The sequence below is a fragment of the Fukomys damarensis genome, unplaced genomic scaffold (assembly GCF_012274545.1).
Source record: "Fukomys damarensis isolate Sample0158 unplaced genomic scaffold, DMR_v1.0_HiC HiC_scaffold_18, whole genome shotgun sequence".
Classification (NCBI taxonomy): Eukaryota; Metazoa; Chordata; class Mammalia; order Rodentia; family Bathyergidae; genus Fukomys; species Fukomys damarensis.
This window is the reverse complement of record NW_022900930.1, coordinates 54,092,509-54,116,821: the sequence shown is the minus strand read 5'-3', so window position 1 is coordinate 54,116,821 and position 24,313 is coordinate 54,092,509. Positions and strand designations below refer to the sequence as shown.

The 24,313-nt window shown below is 52.7% G+C and overlaps 1 protein-coding gene across 9 annotated transcripts in view; it reads left to right on the top strand.

The window, feature by feature from the left end:
• Nucleotides 1-24,313, top strand: part of Dlgap2 (DLG associated protein 2) — a 437,601-nt gene that overhangs the window by 365,099 nt on the left and 48,189 nt on the right. For all 9 annotated transcript variants that reach the window (XM_010620360.3, XM_010620359.3, XM_010620357.3 and 6 more), the window contains one exon: nt 6,945-7,156. In XM_010620360.3, the coding sequence (XP_010618662.1) occupies nt 6,945-7,156 (212 nt within the window). The remainder of the gene's footprint in view (nt 1-6,944; nt 7,157-24,313) is intronic.

Genomic DNA, 24,313 nt, shown 5'->3' with positions numbered 1-24,313 from the left:
CTGTGTGATGTCCAAGCCGTGGCAGACAGTCTTCAGTTTGGGTTCTGTTTTCTTTTGGGGTGTGGAATGTGCCACCCCATTCTCTCCTGGCCTGTGCAGAGAGAGAAGTCTGCTCTGAGGCTAATGAGGTTTCCCTAGATAGGACCTGATGCTCTCTCTTTCTGACTGTAGAATTATCTGTCTCGTACTTTTCATGGTTTGACTGTATTCTGCCGCATAAAAGACCTTTATTTAGTCAAATTTATTTTGAGTCCTTTGAGATGCATGGATCTAGATGTCCACATTTTCCCCAAATTGGGGAACATTTTACTTACTATTTTGTTGAATCTTTTCTATGCCTTCTCCTCAACTCCTTCTGGAATACCCATAATTCAAATATTTGTTTGTTTAATAGTGCTCTAGAGTTTTTTCAGGCTTCATTAATTCTGTTTAATTCTATTTGTTTGGGTTACCTCAAAGGACCTGTCTTCGGGTTCAGAAATGCCTGTCCCACTTGACGTGCCTGTTGTTGGGGCTCCGCAGCATTTTTAGTCTGCATATTGTGATTTTCAGCTCTGGGATTCATGTGACTCTTTTTAGTGATCTCTCTCTCCGGAATCCCTCCTTTGGGGCATGGACCGCTTCCTGCTGCGCTGGCTCTCTGTGTTCCTGGTGTCTTGCTGAGTTTCCCTGCAGTTGAATGAACTCTGGGTCAGGCAGGTCCTGAGTCCCTGCCTGTGGGCTGAGCCTGTGTTTTCCTGCCGCCTCTGTCCTGGCTGACCCTTGCTCTGGTTTCATGAGTGGCTTCTGAGTGTGCGAGTTGCCGGCTTCATTACCTGTGCCAGCTCTGGTGAGAACACGGCCTTCACGGAGCTCCTGTGGCTGTCACCGAAGGAACAGGAAGGACTGTGGCAGTGGAATCAGCAGCCACACCGCGGTGGCTGTGAGGGAGTGAGGGGCAAAGAGCAGGACGCAGCACAGGGGAGATGGGCAGGCGCCAGCCCTATAGGAGGCAGGCTCTGCTCTGGTCTTTGGCATCGGCTCCATAATCCAGACCCGGGCCTGTGGAAGGAGGGGAGTGCAGCCTATCTCCTGCCGCCTCCTGTGGGTGGGGGTCCAACTACTTGGCAAAGACCCCAGTGAGGAGGCACATCCTTCCTCTGCTGCTCCAGGGGGCATCCAGGTGCCCCACGTGAACTCCATGAGACAGGCCCTTCCCTGTCCCTGGAGGGTCAGGGAGGATGGAGGAGCCCAGGATGCCCACATCTTCAGGAAGCCTGGCTGAGACCTGTTGGGGCTCCCAGGTCTGGGTCCCACAGTGCTGACAACCTCTCAGGACGCTTCCACTCTCAGGGTCTCAGGCAGAGGCGTAAGCTGAGCACCACAGCAGGTACCCTGGAGACACCCAAGCCCCACTGGATGAAGAGTGGCAGCATCATCCCCTCTGCTTTCGATCCCCTGGTCTGGGACTGGCACAGGGAAGCCTCTCTGCTCACCCTCAAGCCTGTGGGGAGAGCCTTCCCCATCACAGCAAAGGCTAGGAGGGACAGAAAGGAAGGAGACCAGCTGCACATGGTGAGTCCTGGGGTGTGAAAAGTGGTATGCAAGGCCCCAGGTGGGAGATGCCTGGCTGTGAACAGAGTGCGCTGCTCACACACTCCGGACGAGGGGCCTCAGTAGCCACGCGCGTCACCAGGGCCACACGGGCAGCCAGGAGGAATTAGGGCAGCATGAGCAGAAGTCTGCACTGTGCTCCCAGCGGCAAGGATGGGCAAGGCGGCCAGCGTGGGACCAGCCATCAGGATGCCTGCATCAGGCTCTGGGATGGTGCTGTCCCTGGGCTACAGGGCAGGGGGACAGCGAAGTGGAAGAGAGGACCCCGCGGAGGGGGGCTGCATGTGAAAGGCAAACTTGTGATGCACTGCTAACGTCCCTGAGCAGGGGCTGTCCCTGCACGACTGAAGGCCCCAGGGGCCCGAGCATCAGAAACACAGAAAACATAAGGCATGGCCGACACAGAGACAACACGAACCCAGAGTGCTTGGGTCCCCACAGTGAGCACGTGTGCTTCACACTGAGTAACAGTGCTCACACCTGCCTGTCGGAGCACACGTCAGATGCAGCTCCTGCTGCATTCTCTGTGGTGCGTCCTGGGCACCCGGCCCCCATTCCCCGGAGAGTGGCTGTGAGACACGGGCTCTCTCGACACTTCCCTCCTGAGCCAGGACTCCCAGGACCTGGTCACCCACAGGGCCTGAGTTGGGGGGAATCCGCCTCAGCCGAGTGCAGCCGCTCTTCCGGGTCAGTCGCTCCTTTCCATCCTTGCAGTCTAACCAGCCTTGTTTCCAGCGCAGCTCGCCAAGAGTGGCTCTAACGAGAGGAAGAGAGAGAAACGGAAAGAGCCGCAGAAGGGGAGGGAAAGAGCTTCTAGCCAAGGACACAGGACTGAGGAACAGCGAGGACCCCAAGGCTACGCGCTTCAGGACCCCACTCCCCACATGGCGTTGGTGCCACCATCCTGTGGAGCTGGAGCAGAGGGCCCCACGAGGACGTCAAGGCCGTGGTATGTGGCCTTTCTCCACGCTGCTTCCCAGAGCCCTTGGGCTCTCCAGCAGCTTCCCTTCCTCCCTCCTTCCCTGGACTCTGTTCTTTCTTCGGCCCACACGGCTGCCTCAGCTCCCTGGGTGGGAAGCCACGCAATGCAAAGGATCCTCATGAGACCCTGCCAGGTCCTGGAGACGCCTGGCCCTCGCTGGAGGACGGGTCCATGCTGGTGTCTGCACTGCTCTCCTCTCCACACAGCGACTCTGACACTCACACACCAGGTGTCCCATTTATAGAAATACTTCACATCTTCCTGGCTGTTCTAGAATGAATTTCATATAACCTACTGACATTCATGGTGACACACATGTGCACACGCTCACAGCCCCCACAGGGCGGGATCTCAGGTATAACAAAAGTGAAAAGAAATAACTAAAAACACTGATATGGAAGATGTTGGGCACAGCCGCAGAAGTGTTCAGCAGTGAAGACTCCGATGCCTGTTCCTAGGTGAAGAATCGCTGGCATCAGAAGCTGCAAACTATTACGGTAGGACTCAGGTGCCACTGGAGCCCTTGCCAGCCCCTGGGGTTTGGACACAGTAGACCGTGGCTCCTGGTAAAATGTCAGCGTCACCAAGTTCTCGTCTCTCCATTTTCATGGCAGTTGTGCTCCTGAAAAAAAATCCATTGCTCATCAAAACTGCAAAACACAAACCAAAAGCTTTTGTTTTATACAAAGCATAGTAAGGTCCAGGGCTCAGGAAGTTGTAAGTAGGAAAACTCATTTTCAGAGTCAGACAGATGTGAGCTGGGCCTCCCTTGGATATGGAAACAGTCTCCAAGGATGGAGAGGGGCGGCTGCCTAGTGGCCCCAAAGCTCTCCCAGACGTGGCTCACTTCCCTGCTCGTGCCGCCCCCTGGCGCCTGATTCACCTAGTGTGATTTAAAGCACAAACAAATGTATAGTCAGACGAGCGAGGCGGACACTTCCTGCAGGAACTCAGCTTTGGAAGATCTTTCTCTCCTTGGTTTCAACACCTGACAGAGAATATTATTATAGAACCCCCATCTGTGCCTTTAAAGGAAAGAAAGATATTTTAATATGCAGTGTGGAACCATCTTTACAGGGAGAGTCACAGTGTGCTGTGGTGCCCACCGCAGGTAGGTGCCCTTTGTGGAAACTACACGTGCTGTCCCCCCGGTGTGCAGGGAGGTCATGAGGGGCCGGTTCCCCCTGGATCTGCAGGGCTAGGAGCCAACTGGCAAGAAAGCACTCATCCTGGAAGCTGCCTGGGTCTTGTGCCACGCTGGCCTGCAGATTCTAGTGCTAACTTCTGGAACTGCTCCTCTGTGTTTTCGATAATCTTGGGACATATGCTTTGGAAGCATTGTTTAGTGCTTGAATTCTTACTTGGAAATTGACTCTGGTTTACATTTTTCTGCATTGATTTTTTTTGGGGGGGTCAAAGGCTATGAAACTGGCTCCTTAAATTGGGAACAGAAACATACAAACTGGTCTCATTTGCTAATTTGCAGGCTGTTGAAAAAAGTTTTCAGCTTGTGTTTTATGGAAACTTGTTTTTGAGTCACAAGCAAAATAATCCCTTAGCCTGCCAGAATGGATCTCTGTTGGTGGCATCTGTCCCCTTGCTGGTGACCACCTCCGGGCACATTCTCTTTCTGAGCCAGGTGCAGGGCTGTGCCATGGGTACCAGCTTCTCCAGCTCTGAGGTCCACTGGACATGTCAGGAAGCCGCCCAGGCACTGGGCACCAGCTCTGCAGCAGCCACCACTACCCTGTGTCCTCCTGGACTGGGCTCTCCTGCCCTGATCACACTCCAATTCACCTCATTTTTTGCTGGTCTTCTCTGCTGGAACATAGTATCAGTGAAAACATGAAAACGTTAAAAATATAAGTACGAGAAAAATAACTGGAGAGCCCACAGCGCCCCCTCCTGGTGCCCCTGCCAGCACCTGACATTATGTTCTGGCCCAGGCAGCCTCTCTGCTGGACAGGGTTGAGGGTGAGGGCTTGTATATGTCTCCAAACGCTCCTGTGCTGGAAATTTAACCGTGATTCATATGCCAGGGATGTGGAGGAGGGTTTGGAAAGGAGATTGGGATTCTATGAGGTTGAGAAGTTGTCCCAGGTAGCACTCCTGGTTTTACAAGAAGGGAAAGGATCAGGGTGGCAGCTGTCTGTGTCGCTCCTGACAGTGCCATAGGAGCCCTTCCTGGATGCCAAGCACAAGCGGGGCCTTGCTCTTGGGCTTCCGGCGATTCTTCAGAGAATGTCGGGCCAGTTCGAGGAACAAAAAGCAGACCAAGACACCCTCATGAACTTTTCACCTCTAAATACACGTTCTTCCATAATATTTTCGTTGTCTGAATAGTAGATTATAATATTTGAGGCCACTCCAGGAGAAGATACTATCATTCTTTCCTTCTTCACCCTAACGAGTGACCTGATGCTGGACACTGGCTCTCCTGTCCCTGATGCATCCCAGGAAGCTAAGCTGTGGTCAAACTGAACAGTATGCCAAGCACCGTGAAGATCCAACCCCTCCTGCCTCCCACTGCCTAGCTGAGGTGGCCCGGAAATGCCTGCTCACTGTATCCTCCTCCATCTGGCTATCAGAAACTGACTTTGGTGAGGAGACACACAGATGAGAGTTGTCAGGTGCCCGGAGAAATTCACCCTTTGTCTGTCATCGGTCACTTTCGCAGCGCTCAGCTACGCTTGGTGTTAGGAACTAATGTCTCCCCTGAAACTCAGATTCTGCCTGGCAAATAAATTGACATCAATTTTCTCAATTTCTAGCTTCTTGTTGACGGAGCCTTCTTTGTGTTACTAGGCCTATGGGTTACTCTGCCTGCTACTCTGGGGGCTCTGCAAGGTGCTCTGAACAGCTTTCACTTTGCCCAAGACGTCAGCCCTTCTGGTACCTTTAGATGTGCTCTACATTGTATAACTTCTGGCACAGAGCATGGCCTAAAGATGTCAAAAGCGCAGGCTGCAGGGGACCACAGACCCCACCTCAGAGCACACAGTGGATGCAGGGCTGGGCCACGGCTTTCCATCCCATGGAGCCCAATCCTTGTGGCTGTGTCTGCATTTGCCAATGCCACACTGCTATGGTCCAGGTGAGCTTCAGGTACTGGAGCCAACCCAAGGGACTGCTCCTTCCGAATTCAGAAGCAACCCACTCGTCCTCCCTGCGGGGGCTCTGCCCACAGGGGCATGATCCGAACAGCACCTGCCTGGTCAGCTTCAGGTACTGAGTGTGAGGAAGCACACTTCTCTGGCCCAGCTCCTGTCCTGGCCATCACACAGTGTCACGTAGGAAATGAACAGAGGTGCTGCGGCTACAAGGCCACTTTCCCACAGACGGTTCTGGGCCTGGGCTGCCAGAGGGAGTTGCAGGGCACCTGCTCAGTGCAACATAGAGCATGGACCGTGGCCTCGATATTCACAGGGAAAAGCACCAGTGCTGAAGACTTTCCTGTGGAATGTAACCAGTGTCTCTGTCCCCAGCAGGAAATGGACACGGAATGCTGGGGCCACGAGCTTCATGTGATGGGTGGGGACCGGGAGTGTTTGGAGTTCCCTGCCCTCTGCAGCTGCAGGCTGCCAGATTTTGCTTCCTTCTATTTAGGCTTTCAAGTCAGCTATATCAAAGCTACTGTGCCATCAGGAAGGAACGGGCCTGGAGCTGCCTGCCTGGGCCATTTTCAGAAGCGTCCCATTTACCTGCCCATTCTGTGTGTGAGGGAGAGACAGACTTTCAGTTCCGTGGATGAAAGGTGAACACCAAATACTGCCCTGCTGGGTCCTGATTGCCAAGCCTTGAGCCAGAACTGCAGCACGAAGGCCCAAAGGGGGCTTCCCGGCGGGCTGGCGGGGGTGCACGCCCTGCACCAACCCTCACGAGCCACGTGGGGCCAGGTGCTCGGGCTTCAACGGAAGGTGCATGTGGTTGGTAGAGATGATTTGGAGCGACCTCTGGAGCTAAACCTCCGCTCCCTTACTGGGCCACAGCGCAAAGAAGTTGTAAGTGGCCTGGGCATTTCCTCCTCCTTCCGTTCTTCCATTCTTTCTCCATTTCCAGTTTTCTCAAGATGCAGTTTCCTTTTATGCCAGAAATAAGTCTAAGTGTTATCAATGTTTTTTCCCAGCTGCTGAAAAAAATTGATTTCTCCCTTCCTACTTTCCTGATATTTTCTCACTTTTTCCATAAGGCTTCTGTTACTTTTATAATGGGAAGAAGACCAATAATTTCATATTCGTGTCCTTTTAGGATCCAAAGGACAGTGGTGAGAGCCACCTCTCTCTGCATCTCATTGTGGATGAGGGGCGGTAGAGAACGCACTGCCCAGCACAGCCGGAACCAGCCTGATGCTGCGTGTGCTCTCTCCTAGGTGCCTCAGGATGAGTGGGGTGGGTATCCCCCCGGCGGCAAGCAGGACGAGATCCCCTGCCGGAGGATGCGAAGTGGCAGCTACATCAAAGCCATGGGGGATGACGAGAGCGGAGAATCAGACTCCAGCCCCAAGACCTCCCCAACGGTGGCCGTCCGGCCCGAGTCCCTGCTGAAGTCCATTTCACAGAGACCGCGAGGAGACCACCAAACGTAAGAAAGGCTGCCCTGTGCTCTGTGCACCTCCTCTCTGCACAGAGCCATGGAGCTGTGAGCCACTGTCCTCAGCCAAGCTTGTTGGAAACTGGGGAGCCTGTGGCCATCAGCCTTCACGTCTGTCTCGCAGAAAGACCAACTGGACGTTTGGTTATTTGTCTCAAGTAGTAATTAAGGAAATTGCTTGGGATGTCTGTGTCTGGTTTCCAAGCCAGTCTGACACAGCGTCCTTCCCCCTACCAGCAGGAATGTGTTTCGTGTGTGTGTGTGCGTGTGTGTGTGTGTGCGTGTGTGTCAGCCGGTGCACAGATGTGGACAGGGCTTCTCTGCTCCCTGTGCCTTCATGAGTGCATTTCTAGGCAGCAGTTTTGTCACAGTGGAAGAAGAAGCTGAGCTTTATAAACATGGTACTGTGTGCTGGGTGTGTTTGTTTAGACACATTATTGATAAATTCAACTTCCAAAACATAAACAGATAGGTCTCTTTGGGGCATTTGTGCTGCTGTGAGCTTTGAGAATATGAGATTGTACTGGGACAGTCCACAGCCTTATAGGTTCAGTTCTGCCCCTGGATGCCTCATCAGTGCCACGCGCCACCTGTGTCCTCCCTGTGTCCCTTTAGCAAGTTGCTTGTGTGGCAGAGGAAGCAGCTTCTTGGGGAAGCACAGAGGGGGAGCTCCGGGGTGTCCTCTCTACCATGCTACTGCTCATAATGCTGGGCTGTGGGGTGGTTTTAGGAACATAAGTGTGCAGGAGGAAGCTGTCTTGGTCACAGCTGAATCTCACCTGCAGCAGCCAATTGGCCCGCACTCCCACATGAGCGCCGCGTGTCTAGGAACAGCCCCAACAGCCGGGGTCGCCTCCTTCCTGAGCACGCTCAGGCCTGTGGAGAAGCCCTTGGTGAGTGCAAGCACTCAGGCAAGAGGAGCTCCATTCTTCTTCTATTTTCCAGTGAGCTGCACAAGCACACCATCCTCATTCTAGAGTTCAGTTTGTACCCCACAAAGCTGTTGAGTTTATCATCAACACTGGCAATTGGGAGACTGTATTTAAAATGCTGTTGGGAATAATTAGATGTACCAGTGCACTGAGTATCGCTCCCCCTTTTGCACCCCAGAACTTCCCAGCAGGATCGGATCCAGAGTCTCCTAAGATACTACAGAGACTCAAACAATGAAAATAAGAAAGCATGTTGGCTTCGTGTATGACATCTTTACACACCTCTTGGTGTGCACAAACACCTGTCCTTAACCCTGGCGGTGTCTGAGAGTGCAGTGTCGGGACAAGATGAATGTAGTAATTGTGCCCTAACTTCAGCTGGATTGGCGTGGTTCACACGCTTGTGGTTGGGTTATCCTGTTGTACACTGGAGCTGTGGGAGGTGAGCACATCCATGTCCTCTGCCAGCTGGGTCCGTGCACACTGAAAGCCTGGCCTTTGATTGGCCATTACCAGGTCGTCTGCTGAAGCATGCGGTAGGAAACTGCTCTGCAGAAAGACTGACGAATGGGAACAGAGCCAGGGTTATTCTGTGGAAGACAGTTCGCTTTCTGCCGTTGAAAGATCTGTCCCAGTCCTCTTGTTAATGGCTTAAGATGCACCCTTATTATTCATATAGCATTTGCACTTTTCCCTCACCATAGAAGGAAGCCTTTCACTGTCGAAAGAAACGACAAACCCAACAGGCACAGTCCTAGTCACGCCTGTGCTCATGCTGCTGGGTGTTCTCAGTACCTGAGTTCACAGATCAGGGACTTTAGGGGCAGTGTGCAGGACAGGGTTCAGCTCCCTGGAATGCTGGTTTCATGTTGCTACTGAATCCAGCTCATGTCATTTTCAAAGCGGCTTCTGCTCTAGTGTCTGAAGTACTTGAATTAACAATTTAGTCTCAGTCATTATGAACGCTAGACCAAGGAATGTCTTGGGAACCTCTGGGTTTTTCTGCTTACTTTATTTTTTAAATCAAAAATAATTTTTAGCGCCTCTGAGTCATCCTCAGGTGAAGGTAGTACTTTAGACTTATAAAGAAAGGAGAATTTATTTGCAGAACTACATTCTAAAGTAAAGATGAATTCTGACAGATTAAAGTATCAAAATTGTATATGTACACACATCCATACATGGTCATGTACTTATGTACAAACATAAATATGTATTAACATTCTATAATATTTGGGTAGAGGAGAGGTATTTATTTACACTTGGTCCTATGGGGAGGAAACCATCAGACACAGACTCATTGAACCCCAAATTTTAAAAGTGTATTTGTGGCCAAAGCAAACAAACCAACAAATTGAAGGTACTCTTTTGCTGTGGTAAAACAATAGTAATAACCTCAGGAGGAGTTTTGCAGTATAAAAAATAATGTGCTCATATCCTTCATATGTAAAGATCCTTTACAACTCAAATATATTGCTATGATCTAAAAATAGATAATTATAAAAAATTAAAACTTTTTTTCTGCCTCCTGCCTTGCAAGCACAAGGACCTGAGTTTGATCCCCGGTGCCAAAAAAAAAAATTTTTTTTAACTTTTTGCCTCACAAGCACTCTGGAAATCTTACAAAGATGTAAAAAGTAACGCACCACACTGATTGCATATTGTCTTGTATATCATCATAAGTAATTGTGCATTCGTCAGGTGCCCATCCTCAGTGGATTGGGCCAGAGAAGGAGCCGGCCAAGGGCAGCCCTCCTCACCAGCTGCCACCCTGGGCAACAACTCTGAAGACAACACGGTATTACCACAAACCGGCAGAGGAGAATCTTCAGGGTTGGTGATAAAGGGTGGAATGGGATGGGGACTGTGTGCCTACCTTTGGGGGCAGCCAGAGAGACGGACCTTACGAGAAAGAGAGGGAGAACACCTGCACATAGAAATCATGCTGTCAGAAACAGAGTTTGTGGCTGGCTGAGTAGCAAGCAGTGAAATTGGAAAATGGGTGGATGGGTCAACAGAAGCTACCAAACTGGAGCTCAGGGAGGAAACACTGGGAGACGAAAAGCAGACACGAGTCTCCAGGAGCTGTGGAAAACATCAGTGGGTCCAGCACACACACAGTTGGGATCCCAGGAAGAAAGCAAAGGAGAGCTGGACAGAAGAAATAAGCCCTGGAGCATGACAGAGGGAGGCCTCCATGAGACGACTACCAAAGCAGACCACAGACTGTCATGCACATTACCTCCAAACTACCAACACGAGAGCTACAGAGAAAAATCTTAAAGAAAACACTGCACACAGAAGAGCAAGGGGTCCAAGATGTTCATCATGAACTCTTCAAGCCACAGGACAATAAAGTGACACCATCCAAGTAATAAAAGCCTGTTCTCCAGAATTCCAGACCGAGGAAAATATCTGCCATAGATAAAGGGAAATAAAGACTTTCTTAGAAACAAAGGCATAGGGAGAGAAGGAAAGAAAGAAAGAAAAAGGAAGGGGAGGAAGGAAGGAGGGAGGGAGGGGCACAGGCAAAATGAGAAAGCAAACCTGTGCTGCAGGCAATGTTGAAAGAAGTCTTTAAGCACAGACATCAAAGAGCGCAATCATAGCACACGTAAGAATAGGAAGAAAGGAAGAACTCTGGACCTTGGTGTCGGAGGTAGCTGCACAGTAAGCATTTGCCGAGACTCACGGAGCTGAGCAGAAAGTGAGAAAGGCTGCAGGTTGAGAACCTGGAGCAGGGCTGCAAACCCTAAGGAAGGGAGAGGCAGAGTGGAGGCATGTCAGCAGCACTCTGAGGTGGGAGACAAGTGTGACCTGGGAACGGGAAGAGGAGCCCCCCCAGACTGCTGGTACATCCCTTTCCTTTCAGGACACACCCCAAAAGGCAACTGAGGCCATGGGATGCTCCAGGCACCTTCTCCCTGCCCCCACTGCCTCTGGCTGGAAGGAGCTGGCTGCCTGTGGACACTCAGGTGTGCACCTTGCTCTGCCGCAGGCCTGCACTGGGCAACTTAGCACAGCGCTGGAAACTGGATGACTGCTGCACCGCCTGACTAGCTGGTCCCTAGCAAGTGGCCTTGTGTCAGACGTCGGGGGATGCAAACTCCCCAGGACAAGGTGAATCCAGGCACCAGTGCGAACATCTGCACTCAAAGAAGCTGCGGCCGGCGCATCAGTCATTTGGAAAGGTGAAGTGAGGGTCCCCAAGCCACTTTCCATGTGGCCTGCAGCCTCGACTCCCGCGTTGCCCAGTGTTGGGTCTCAGAGCCTCCTCAGGTGCACCTGACGCTGCCAGCAGTTGCAGCCCAGCACCCCTGGCCGGTTTGCACCTGGAGAGGCCTCATGGTGTGAGCCGACCAGACAGAAGGTCGGTGCTCCAGCCTCCTCGACTCTGGTAGCCCGAGCCTCCATATCAGTGCTCAGGCTCGCCACGTCCCGGAGCTCCGGAGCCAGGTGCCCTGCAGTCTGTCCCTTCCGTGCCACACTCACTATGCCACTGTGTGGCTTCCCGGCACCTGAGCAGCGCTGAGACAGGAGCGGCTCCCTAGCGCCACCCGCGAGTCATTCTACAGTATCCTGTGCTCCGCCCTTGCTGAATGCCTGGAGAAGGCCAATGTCCATGGACCTGGACGGAGCTGTGCTGGTCCTCCTCGACAAGCCGCCTGCCACGGCAATTCCTTAGGCTGGGCGGAGCAAGAGGCAGTGTCACACGCCAGTCCTTGGCACCTGCGTGTCAGTGTCGGCAGGCTGGGCACTGGCCTCCTGACAGCACAGCACTTTGCAGTCCACAGAGGGCCGTCTGCTCCTGGGGGTGGTGTCCTCGCTCACGGCTTCCCTGCCCTGTGGGTGGGAGGCTTCCAAGGCCCGTGTGTGAGGAGGAAGCCAGGTGTGGTTTCTGCGCCTGGCTGTCTGTGGCCGCTCTCAGCACAGGGAGTGTGCGGCCCTGAGGATGAGCCCCGGGCCAAGCACCGGAAGCCTCTCCACAGGGCCAGGTGTCCACAGTCAGGGGAAGGGCACTGACGCTGGGAGTGAGAGCCCCACACACCTGCAGCCTCCCAGGCCCGGGAGAAGGGGTGCCGCCCCCCAGTACTGTCCCCTCCTCGCCCACAGTCTGTCCATGTTTGCCAGCTGTTTATGGGTATACACAACTCACCCTGTTCTGGTACTGGCTTTCTTAAAGTGAAATAAAAAGCTAAGTAGAAAGCTGAATTATAAACACGATTTTAAAATTCCATTTATTCTTTTCTGCGCTTCCTGTGTTTATGGCATTGTTTTGATGCCAACTTTCTGGCCCCCGGAGGGGGCTCCAGCTGCCGCTGCGGCTCGAGCTCCCTGCTTATCTCACCGAGGTTAGTTACTCCTTGGTTCTGAAGGGCTCCTGGGAGGTCTCAGGCAGGGTCCTCCACAGCCAGGGAGAGCTGGGTCCTCTCTGACTCCAGACCCCTCCTTTCTCTCTCCACCCTGCTTCCCTTTCTGGACTCCTGCCGGCGCACAGGTGACCCAGATGGCCCCAAGCCTCTCCTCTCAAGCCCACTCGTCACACTGTTCCCTCGCAGCCAGGCTCCCCTCCCATTGCCTGTTTGTAGGTGTAACACCGGAGTTGAAAGCTGAGGGATCTCTACCCTGCTGCACAGACAGGGCAGCCTCCCAGGACAGACCTGAGGGTCTCGCACATCCCTTCCACATCTCAGGGAACAGCTCTGCCTGCTGGGCTGTGGCCTCTGGGTTCCGGTTATTGTGCACAGTGTTGTGACCATGCTGACCCTGGGACAGCTCATTCTCCTTCTGGCAGTGTCGTTGGGAGATTCTCTCGGGGCTCCTCTGAGTCTTCATCAGCAGTACAGTGAGGAAGAATCCACTGTGGGGAAGTTACTCCACACTTTCTTGTGGGCTCCCTAGTGCCCGTAGTTAACTGTCTGTCTCTGCAAAGTCCTGAAGGACCTGGGTAAGGACTCCCAAGGCTGGATGACAGCTCATCCCTTTGAAAATAGAACAGGACACTTGCTTAGAAAAGCATGTTCTGAAGAACAGCTTGCAGATCTCTTAATTTTAGATCAGGCATCCTTATACCAAATATTGGGCCCTTTGTAGAAATCTACTGCCAAACCAATCCATCTATAGAACCATTCAGTTTTAGGAACACCATTCTTAGGACATTCTCACAGATTTGCTTCTTAGAGAAAACAGCTTTGGCTGCAGTGGTCTGTCGACTTTCTTGAGACCAGAAAGCATGGCTCTAGGGAAAGGCTGGGCTGGGCAGGATTGCCTTGCTGAACAGGCTCCGTGAGCGCACCAACTTCCTGTTGTTCTTTTTCTAATTTATCCTTTCTCACGTTTATTTCTAATTTTTTTCTTTTGACACACTTGGATCCATTTTGTTGCTTCATGCTTAAACCAGATGCATGGTTAGTCCTGGAAATGTTGAAGACCCCAGCAGTTCCTAACGGTGCACCCACCCACCTACACTTCTACCTGACTGAGCTGAAGGGGAGATAGGCTTGCTAAGAAAAATATAGCCCTATTCATTTTTCTTCTTTTCAGTTACTTCTACAATTCTTATAATTTTTTGATACTGGCTACTCTTTCTTTTCAATCCAGCAGGTTTGATTAGAAATGTAACTACAATGTTATCATTTTTCTCTGTTTCGCAACACCCGCTTCTGTGCGTGCTCCACTTTTCTAACTCTTCAGTGTCCGTGCGTGGTGACAGTGCCACTCGGATTGCCTGCACTGTGCCCGGCTGTGCCAGCTCGCCTCAGCACAGGAGACTCGGCGTATCCATTCAGCTATTTCTTCATCGAATAGGTAGAAGGTGTGAAGGATGGACTGGATTAGAGCTGAATGGTAGCAATATTAAGTAATAAATAACCAGGCACCTCAACCGAGAAACAGTTCGTTTAAAATGACAAGCATTATTTCAGGGTTTTTCAAAGAGATCTTTTAGTTAGAAATTGCTTTCCAAATCTTACATTGAGCAATTCAGCAACATATGCTAAAAACACCTGTTTCCACCACTCTCCGGAGCCCAGAAGACCATGGGGTTTCAGAGCAACATTTCAGCAAGGCGGAGTCAAGCGGGATTTCCTGCTCACTGTGATGTGCTGCGAAGAGTTGAGCACTAAATACTGATAGCCTGGGAAATCATATCTTCGAGTTTTGGAAGCTTACAACTTTTCAGTGTAGACAGTGGTCATGTTAGTGGTGCGTGAGCGTCATCTTGTGCATATGAGACCTGGGACACGTTAGGGTGCTCGGGAAGTGGGCGCAGGGCAGGACACTGAGGTTCCCTCAGGCCTGTCCTGGTCTCTTCACACTCCCTCCCTCAGACATGTGTGTCGCCACACACTGACCTGGCACAGAGCCCATAATGATCAGAGGGACAGGAGCTCAGCAGGAGGCACTGCCAGCCCCGAGGAGGAGGCCAAGAAGAGGGGATGGGGCTCCAGGGTGCAGAGCCACCAACAGCACCTGCACAGCCTGGAGACGGAGCCTGTACCCAGGCGAGAACCCAGAGAGATGACATCATCTGACAGCTGCCGAATGAGAGCCTGGCCAGACACCAAGCTGCAGGACCTGAGCCACCTCCTGATGAGGGCCAGCCTGCACAATAGCCAGGGGCCTGCAGAGAGACAGCCTTCCTGAGCACACAAGTGTGCACACGTGTCTGTGTGGTGTGTGGTGTGTGTGATCCTTGAAGGGCTGAAGTCCTGAACCCCCTGGGCAAACAGCAGGCTAAGGCCCCAGAGAAGAGCTGTGCTGCAGGCAGGATTTCCTCCTCCTAGGCACCGCTTTTCCCTGGAAGCATCAGCTGCTCAGGTGAGCCCACCCCGTTCCGGAGGCCCTCTGCTCTATGGAGCAGCAACTACTGAAAAAGCCTCACAGCAGCATGAAGAAGTACACGGGCGTTGACCAAGCAGCACCGTGGTACTGAATCAACACCTCAGCACAGTCACACTCCACAAGACCGAAGTACTACAGGAAGGAGCCCAAATTCTAACAGTTAGTGTCTCTGGGTGGTAGGTTTGCAGCTGAATTCTGTTTTCTTTTAAATATTTTCTGGATTTTCTACCAAAGCTTGACAAAAGAAAAGATGAAAAATCCATTTCATTGTCCTCTAAGCCCCCTATTAACCTAAGGTTGTGTTCCAGTCATCTCACTACATTTGAACACAAACTGCCCTGTATTGTCATTTCCATCAGAATAAATTTTGGGTCGGGGGCTTTGTGATGCTTTTCAGCTCTTTGTGGAGTTAGGACTTAGTGTGTGTCTTAAAGCCAGATGGGGAGATTTACCTCCAGCGATGGGGCCACATCCTATCACTGTACAGGGAGCCATCCTGTGGGTGCTGGGAGAAGAGTTCCTCGACAGGAGAGCAGGAAACCAGGGAGCACAGCCGCATCTCGTATTGGGGGCAGCATCCAGCATGGCTGGAGCAGAGTGGCCAGGGAAGGGGCATAAGAAAGGCAGGGGAGAGGGAAGGCGACTCAGGCCCCTGGGGTCACTCAGGACACTGTCCTGGGCTCTTCTCCGGGAGGCAGAGGGGCCTGGTGACTGGCCGTGCAGTTTCGCACTTCCTCTGGACCAGGGACCTGACTTCCAGGTGGGAAAGGTCCCAGGTCAGAGCAGGCAGAGACTAGGAGCTCAGCCCTGCCCTTGGCTAGGGGCTCTCAGCTTCCACAGGCCGGCAGGGGGAGTGGGCCAATCTGCTTCAGAGAGAGGTTGGAACTGTGGAAACTGTGGTCAGGGTCATCGACCTATGGATGGAACATGAGGTTAAAAACAGTAAGGGTGTATAATCAGGGAGAGAGCAAGGACTAGACCTGGATCTCGGCAGGATTTCAAGATCAAGGGGAAGCGAAAGTGTAAATAGTCACCACGCACCTGCTTCCGGCCCATCCTTGTTCGCTCTGGAGCTGGGTGGCTGGAGCTTGTGCCTGTGCTGTCTGTGGTCTCTGGCCATCTCAGGCCTCTGCAAGGGGATGCAGCAGTGGCCCTGAGTCCCAAGCTCCTGCCTGTGCAGGATCAGCCAGTGACCGCTTCTGGTGACTGTGTTGGGAACTGTCACTCCCTTGTCTGTCTCCCGCCCTTGGGCGAGAGCAGAGCCTCAGCCCTGTCCTCGTCCCTCCATCTGGGAAGGCCTGGAGCCGTTCTACTGGGTTCACGTGTCCTGCCTCAGTGGCCTTGTCAGAGGGGCTGGGTCCCGGCCAGGCTCCACGTTCCCCAGGCGCCCACAGGGCATTGAGTGTTTGTGAGGCCCTGTGCAGTGTTAAGCTTGCACTGCCTCCTGGGTCCCAGGACATGGGGAGGGAGGGAGCCCCTGCATCTCACCCCCTTGGCCCCCACACCCCTTCCCCTCCTGAGGCCTGAGACCCGGCCAAGCAGAGCAGATGTGGCCAGCAGGGCAGCACTGAGAAGGCCACCCCCTCCCCATGCGGACCTCGTGGGCTCCGCCTGCGGCTCTGTGGACTTGGACTCCACTCTCCCAGGTGTGGCTCTGCAGTCAGTGGGAGCCCGATCTCACTTGCATCAGAGCTTTTGGAAAACGCCCAGTCCCAGCACCAGGTGAGCTTCCGGTGCACTTGCTGTTAGTCCTGTGTGAAATAGGAACATGCCAAGGCCTCCAGGCCTCCGTGGCACTGCCATGCCAGCAGAGCCGAGCTCTGAAGGGAGCATTTGCTCCTGTATCACTGGATGTATTAAACAAATGGGGGCTGGGGGCTGAGCCCACCCTTCTAAATCCCATCTCACATTTCTGCAGCCACTCTGGAGATTTTGATGCAAGTTAGAATAAACCTCTGGGTTTCCTTGTTGCCCTGACCCCATCCCTGAAGCAGGAGCTGACAGCTCTCAGGCACATTTGTAAAGAGAAGCAGGGTTCCTCTGGGGAGGAGAGGGGAGTACCTCGCACATGAGAGGCTCAGGTGCAAAGGACAAGGAAGTGACCTCGGGCCAGCTGGTGGGGTCCAGGGACAGCCCCAGTGTCCATCGCTGCTGATGGAAGGTGTGGTTCTTACTCTCATGCAGTGTTTGTGACGAACAAGACAATACCACTGTCACCTTTGTCTGCAGCAGCAACAGCCCAGGCGGGCGGAGCTCCTTCTCACAGCCTCCCTGGCCCCATGCTGTCCAGCACGTGGACTGCACCTGGAGTCTCAGGCCCTCACAGAGGTCCAGTGGGAAAGTGCAGGAACCCTGGCCCAAGGCCTTCTGCTACTTATCCAGGCCTCCCAGCCCCCCGTGGAACTCACCATGTGCACCATCCATGGGGACACCAAGCGCTTTCTGGCATCCGCAGACCCTGCCGCAGCTCTTCGGAGGACAGACCAGATGCTTGAGAAACAGCGGTTCCCAATTCTCGTGGGATCCTCATCCTCCCCTGGACCACAGTGACTGCAGAACTTTCTGAGCACATGGGTCTGGGGGCCTTGGAGACTCCAGACCACCACATCCTCGCTCACGCAGGGCGGCTTCCCGATGAAGCAGTTTCACACGGCGGTGCATGGCTCAGGGCCCCTCACCCTGGTGTCATTCCATCCTGCACACAGATGCGACGTGGCCTTTTTAAGGGAGAAGATGAAGAGTGAGGCCCTGCAGGAGCCAGAGCTGGTAGCACCCACTCTGCACACAGCCACTGGCCGATCCGTGTTCATCGGAATGAACTTCCCGTGGAGCTGCTCTCACTGTCACTGCGTGTGTACAGAAAGCAAACGGGAGGCAGTGAAGCTGCCTTGGGACCAGAAGCATTGCGCTTCCGTCTCAGCTCTGCCATGTGCTCTGGGCTTGGGCCACACTTCCCCTCTCAAGGGAGAGGACCCTCTGTGAGAACAGGTCGGGCGCACCCTTCCCCAAAGCCATCGCCAGAGCCAGCGGGGGTGAGGAGAGGGAAGGTGCTCATGGGACACAGCTCGCAGCCGCGTCACCCAGCCTGTAGTGAGCGGAGCCCCAGAGGACCTTGGTGGGTCTGTAACGCTCCCTTCTGGGTCTACACTGTGAAGATCAGTGTCTGTCACCGTATAACAGCGTGAGGCGGTGTGGCCTGCTGGGGTGCTATGGCCATCTGCTTTGAACTCATGCTAAGATTTCATCCCTGAATGAGACCTCAAAGTGCGACCAGGTGGGACTCAGAGTGGTAGCAGTCTCTGCTCCCAGGAATGCAAGGACCCTCATGCAACTGCAGATCCACGGGCTGTCCCCAAGTCCAAGAGCCAGTTTGGCAAGATCTCTCACCTGGGATGCCCTGTGCCACTCCAGGTCTTGGTCAGCAAATGGCCATCACAGAGGTGACCCTGCTGCTCTGGACCAGAACTGAGAGCGCAGTGACCCTCTGTTCCTTAGAACTCACCCAGTTTGTGCTACTGTGTTACACGTGATTGTAGTGGATGGAGGCAGGTGAGGCGGGGTCACAGGTCTGTCCCAGACCGCACGACCCATGAGGACAAGGCACGTCCTGCACATTGCACTCCATGTGGACAAGGGACGCCCTGGCATGGGTACCCATAAATACTGGTTAGGTGAATGACTGATTTGGGGAGAGCATCTTAGTAAAAACACACTTTCTCAGACGAGCTCTTTGGCCTTGGTCCCTACTGAGGTTGGTCTCTGTCTATCTCAAGTCTGAAGTCCTCTCTCTTTGTGTCATCTTCACCTACAGTTTGCTCATGGCAACTTTTATTTGTGTTCTGGTGGAAAAATAAAGTATACAGACAGATGATAGCAAGGTGTGCATTTAAGAAATGTCAAGTGTTGCAGGATTAAAGGATCCCTTCTCTTCCGGTTACTATCAGTTTTTGGTAGCTGGAGCAGTTTGGCTGATGTGCAACTTGAAGGTGCTAGGATCAGCAGTATGTCCAGGGAAAGTGGACCTCAGGGAGCTTTTAGCAGCAGCTTGGAAGATGTGACTCTCAGCGACAGCTTGGTCAGCTGTCTCGCTGGTCATTGCCAGGAAGCAAGCCCATCATCACAAGCTCTCATAGGACCAGTGGGGACTCTGCCAGGCTCTGCAGGGTGCACACTGAGCTGGGGTAGGGCATGGTGCCCTGTGAGCCCCTGGGATGAGAGACCCACATCACTAGGCTATGTGGCTCAGAAACACAGCTGCATGAACACTGCCCATAACCTCACAGCAAGCATGGCTACTGCCGCAGGCTGGCAAGGACTCTGTGCACTAGAGGTGGCTGCCACCACAAACTGTCCTGACTGCAGGTCATCCGACTGTGTGAGCATCTTCTCCCTCAAACCCAGAGGAGGACTGAGCCAGGTACTCGTTCCCTCACCCTTGGAATCCATAGCAGGAGGCAAACTCTGTCCTTGTAGCAGTGGTTATACCCTAGATCAGCAACAACAGCACAGCAGAAAACTGACGTGAAGTTACCCGGAGTTCCTTACAGCAACACGGTCCTTAAAAACATAAAAAGTGGGAGTTGGGCTCTGGGACGATAGCTTACTTTGAACAAACCTACCAAAAACAGTTACAGACTGGAACACACTTATGCGTGCACACTTACACACATGCACACCTCAAACCAAAGCAGGCAGAAAACAGGACATGCACATTTTGAGGGCTCAGACCCCCATTTGGTCTGGCACCATGGTTCTGTGAATCTCCTCTGAGTCTCTACCCAGCAAGGTATGGACGAAGGGACTTGGCAGAGCTCAAATCTTGTGTGATCCATGCGTTAAAGGGTGGCATTCAGGTCTTCTGTGATGACAGAGAGAAGGCTGGAACCAAAGAGGAGGAGGCCCAGCCATCCGTCCATGCAGAGCGTGCGGTGGCCTGGGGGCTTGGTTTTCAGCTGCTGCCCAGTGAAATGAAAACACTTTGGCCACCAAGGCAAGAGGACAACACCGAGGAAACCCATCCTAGCAAAGCCCAAGGCCGAACACTCATGGCTCAGATGATCCTCCGTGACAGACGTGAGCACTCCTCAGAGGAGAGAGAGAGCCAGAGAGAGAAGGAGAGAAAAGAATCAAAGCAAAAAGCCTGAGGTGACCCAGATGTTAGAATAAGCTGAAGATCACCGTGAAGCTGTCATTATAACGTCTTACACATTAAAGCAGCTGTAATAAGGTTCAAGCTCTTAAGGAAGAGATGGCCTTTTAAACTTATTTTATTTTTGATTTACATATAAAATCGTTCATGGCCCTGTGACCCCACCGCACGCACACTCCCTGGCCTCTGATGACCTCTCTTCTGAGTGAGGCCACCTGGTACAGCTTTCACACACGAGCACACACTCACCCTCATGGCTCCATGCCTGGCCTCCCTCACACCGCGCAGTGCCCTTCGGCCCGCTCCGTGTCGCTGCAGAAGACACAGCATGTGTGCAACCCATGCTCTGATCCCTCCAGCTCCTGGCAGGTACCAGGCGGGGCCATGTCCTGGGGCTGCGAGCTGTGCCACAGCAAGCGGGCATCTCCTTGGTGTGCGCGTCTCACCACCCTTCCGTGTGTGCCCAGAGCTGCGATTGCTGGGCCTCTAGTTTTAGTTTTGTGAGGAATCTCCACTCTGTACTAATTTACATTCTTACCAACAGCCTATGAATTCTATTTGCCTGCATTTTTTTTTCTTTTTTTTTGTTAATAGCTATTCTGACAGAGGTGATGTATCTCACTGTAGCTCTGATTTGCATTTCCTGATGATGTTGACTATTTTTCATACAGCTTTGGCCACGTGTATTACTTCTTTTGAGAAACATATTCAGATTATCTCCCAAGTTTTAAATTTGGTGGTTATTGTTAAATTTTTGGGTTCCTTGTATATTAGGGATATGAATCCTTTGGCAAATAGCTGGAAACTATTCTCCGTGATTCTGTGGACTCCAGTCTGCTGATGGTTCCTTCCTTACCTGTACAGCTTTTTAATTTGATGCAGCCCCTTTGTCTGGTTTTCCTTTCATTTCCTGTGCTTTTGGGGTCTTAGAGAATTTGAGTGCAGAACATGTAAAGAACTATGAAGACAGCAAAATCCTATTAAAAGCAAATAACCCTGTGCAATGCCACTTCACAAAAGAAGACATGCAAATGCCAGGAAGTGAATCAGTAGAAGCAGGAGATGAAAGCAAAGATGGTAACGAGATTCACTCGGTCCACCAGGATGGCTGAGATCAGGAGTAAGGAGCACAGAGTACCGAGGAGGCTGCAGGAGGTGACAAAGGTCCTGTGCTGGGCCAGGACCTCGCACTGGTTCTGTGTCTCTCAATGAATAACCATGTCCTGTTGTTTATTCTTCTGTCCCATGACTTTAGAGAAAGAAAAATAACTTTCTCTTTGCTGATTTCACCTAGGCCTTGTTGTTTTGTTGTTGTTGTTGTTGTTGTTTGGTTTTTGGTTTTTGTTGTTGTTGTTTTGTTTTTGGTTTTTTTGGTACTGGGGATTGAACTGGGGTCCTTGCGCTTGCAAGGCAGGCCACGGAACTGCTGAGCTAAATCCCCAGCCCAGGCCTGGTCTTTTCATAAAAAGGAAAGAGTTGAACTGCTTTGTTCAAACCAAACAGCACCAGAAACAGACATCCGGTCAGTTCGTTTCTTCCCCTTCACTCTCGGGTGCCTAGGACGCAGCCTCAAAGCTCCAAGCGGCCCGAGCTCAGGTTTCTGCTCTAGTTTCCTGCAGCGCAGGCCTTGCAGGGTCAGATCAGACAGTGCCCATGGACACTGCCGGAGTGCTTACCCTGGGCAGGCACTGACTGTCGCCTTCCCGTCACCACCATGTCCCCTGAAGGGATGCTCAGAGGTCAAGTGGCTGTCCAGAATCACAGCAGTGCAGACGGCTGACCAGAACCTGAATCCGGCTGTCTGGGTCCGAGCTGTGCCCACTACAGCCCAGTGCCTCCTCTGCACCCAACTGTGCCCTCCACACTGGGCCGGTTTCTACCCGGGGAGGTGACCTGCACATCTCCTGGCGGTGTGACCATGGCTCCCTATTACACCAGAAATAAATGCCGGTGTCTCTTCCCCCAGACAGCCTCCACCTCTCTCAGATGCCTCTTCTCCCTTATTCCCAGACAAATTGGAAAAACTGCCCAGAATTATCACTTCTGGTTCTGTTTCTCACCTCCACACACTGCACTGGTTTCTCCCTGCCACTCCGACCCTCTCTTCAGAAGTGTTGGATGGCCCCAGACTGTCCCACTGATGGCCTTTCTGTCTCCGGCCATTTGCTGGCCCCAGCTCCTGCACTCTCCCGTGGCCTCTGTTACCATGTCTCATGGTCTCTGGCAGCTTCTCTCCTGAGCCATTTGCCATAAGGTGTGCACAGCCATTGTTGCATGCTTTACAATTCTGCACACACCTTCATTCAGTTCTTCCTGACCATCTGTAGGTCCAGATCACACCTGGACCCAGCTCCAGAGCTGGTTCTGTCCTGGGACGCACCTGTCCCTGCTAGGAAAGGTCCAGAACTTGGCAGTTTCCTCTGTCCCTTTCAGTCCAGCCAGTCCAATCCTGGCTCATCCGCCTGCAGTGCTATGGTTTCAGAAAAATAATTTCATCTGTGCAGACCTGTGCAGGGAAGCCGGTGATGACGGACAGACAGTTGGTGTCCTGTGCAGTTGGTCATTCGGCGTAGAACCGCATTGTGCCTTTTGGGTCTGTCCCTGGTCCCTGCACCCTCCCCCGCCTGAAGTTCTCCTTGCACAAGCTGCTGAGTGGAGAACACGGGGTGCTTCTCTTTGGCCAGGGCATACATTTCAAACTCCTCAGGTGGCCTCGAAGTCACGACCAACCCTGGTCAGAGAATTTTCTCCCTGGCACTCAGTCTGGCCAGAGGAGCCCCGCCCCTCACCTCTGGGTGGCATATGCTCGGGTTTCCTTCTGCAGTGTGCATTACAAATCCCACCTTCCTGCCAGGCAGGAAGCACACACCTCTAATCCCAGCACTCTGAGAGGTTGAGGCGAGAGGATTGCAAATTTGAGCACAGCCTGGGCATCTTAGTTTCAGATTTTAGAAGGGGGCTGTAGGTGGAGCCTAGCACAAAGGTTCAATCCTCAGAAACACACACACACACACACACACACACACACACACACACACACATTTTACTTCTCTGTGTCCCTTTAAGGAGACAGAATGTGTCTTCTTTGTAGTGTTACCAAGCTTAAGGAGTAAAATTACAGGGTACCCAGTTAAATTTGAATTTCAGATAAGCACTGAATTTCCCAGTATCAGTTTGCCCCATCTTAGATCATGTTTGGGATAATACCTGGGACATACTGATGCTGAAACAAGTTGTTTCTCATCTGAATTTACTTAACTGATGCCCTGTGTTCTGCCTGGAAGCTCTGCGGGTTCACTGCTCCAGGGCCCAGCACTGTGCTGGCACATTGCTCAGGAACAGGGGCAAAAAAAGTCACCCTCCAGGGAATTCCAGAGGAGGATAGTTGAGCCACAGCGTGGGGTAAACTGAGGCCTGGGAGGTGTGGACAGGGAGAGGCACCCCCTGAGAAGGGCTCTGCTCCCTGCCAATGCACAGCTAGAGGCGATTCCTACCCTCTATCCTTACTTACCTCCCAGTGAGCAGAGGCCTCTCGTCCTGGGCTGCTCCTTCAGCAGGAACCTGTTTCGGCCAGCGGGGCAGATCCTGTTCCATGAAAACTTCGCCACATCCTCACGTGGGGCCTGTGGACCATGCCTTGCTGCCACCAGCGGACACCAGCCTCCACAGAGAGCACCTGCAACACCGGACTCACTGTCACTACGTCCTCAGGAAGCAGGTGGCCCCTCCAGCACCCGCAGGACAGGACACCTCATGTCCAGAAGCATGAAACAGCTCCGTCCTGGCTTCATCTCCTCACATGGAAAAGCCCAGGAGTTACATCAGGTGCAGCAGATCTGTCCCCCGCCTCTGAGTGTGGAGCCTCCCAGCTGCAGCCCCAGATGGCATCGGTGAAGGATGTGGTGTCCCTCTAGGCAGGAAGGTCAACTTGGGGCTGCAGTGTGATGGCTTTTCCTGTGGGGTCCATGAGGTATGGACAAGCCTGCCCTGCCTCCACCCCCAGCCAGAGCTGAAGGGACACCTGTACTCCAAATGCAGAATAACCTGGAAAGAAACCTCTTCCTGAAGTCAGTGGTTGATCAGATTGAGTGAAGTGCATGTTAAACCATTTGTGGGAGGAGCACCACACAAGCTCACACACACACTTGCATGCACACACATCTGCACACACATCTGCACAGTGCTGCTGAACCTATTCCATTTTTCATTCGAGGCAGTGGGGTA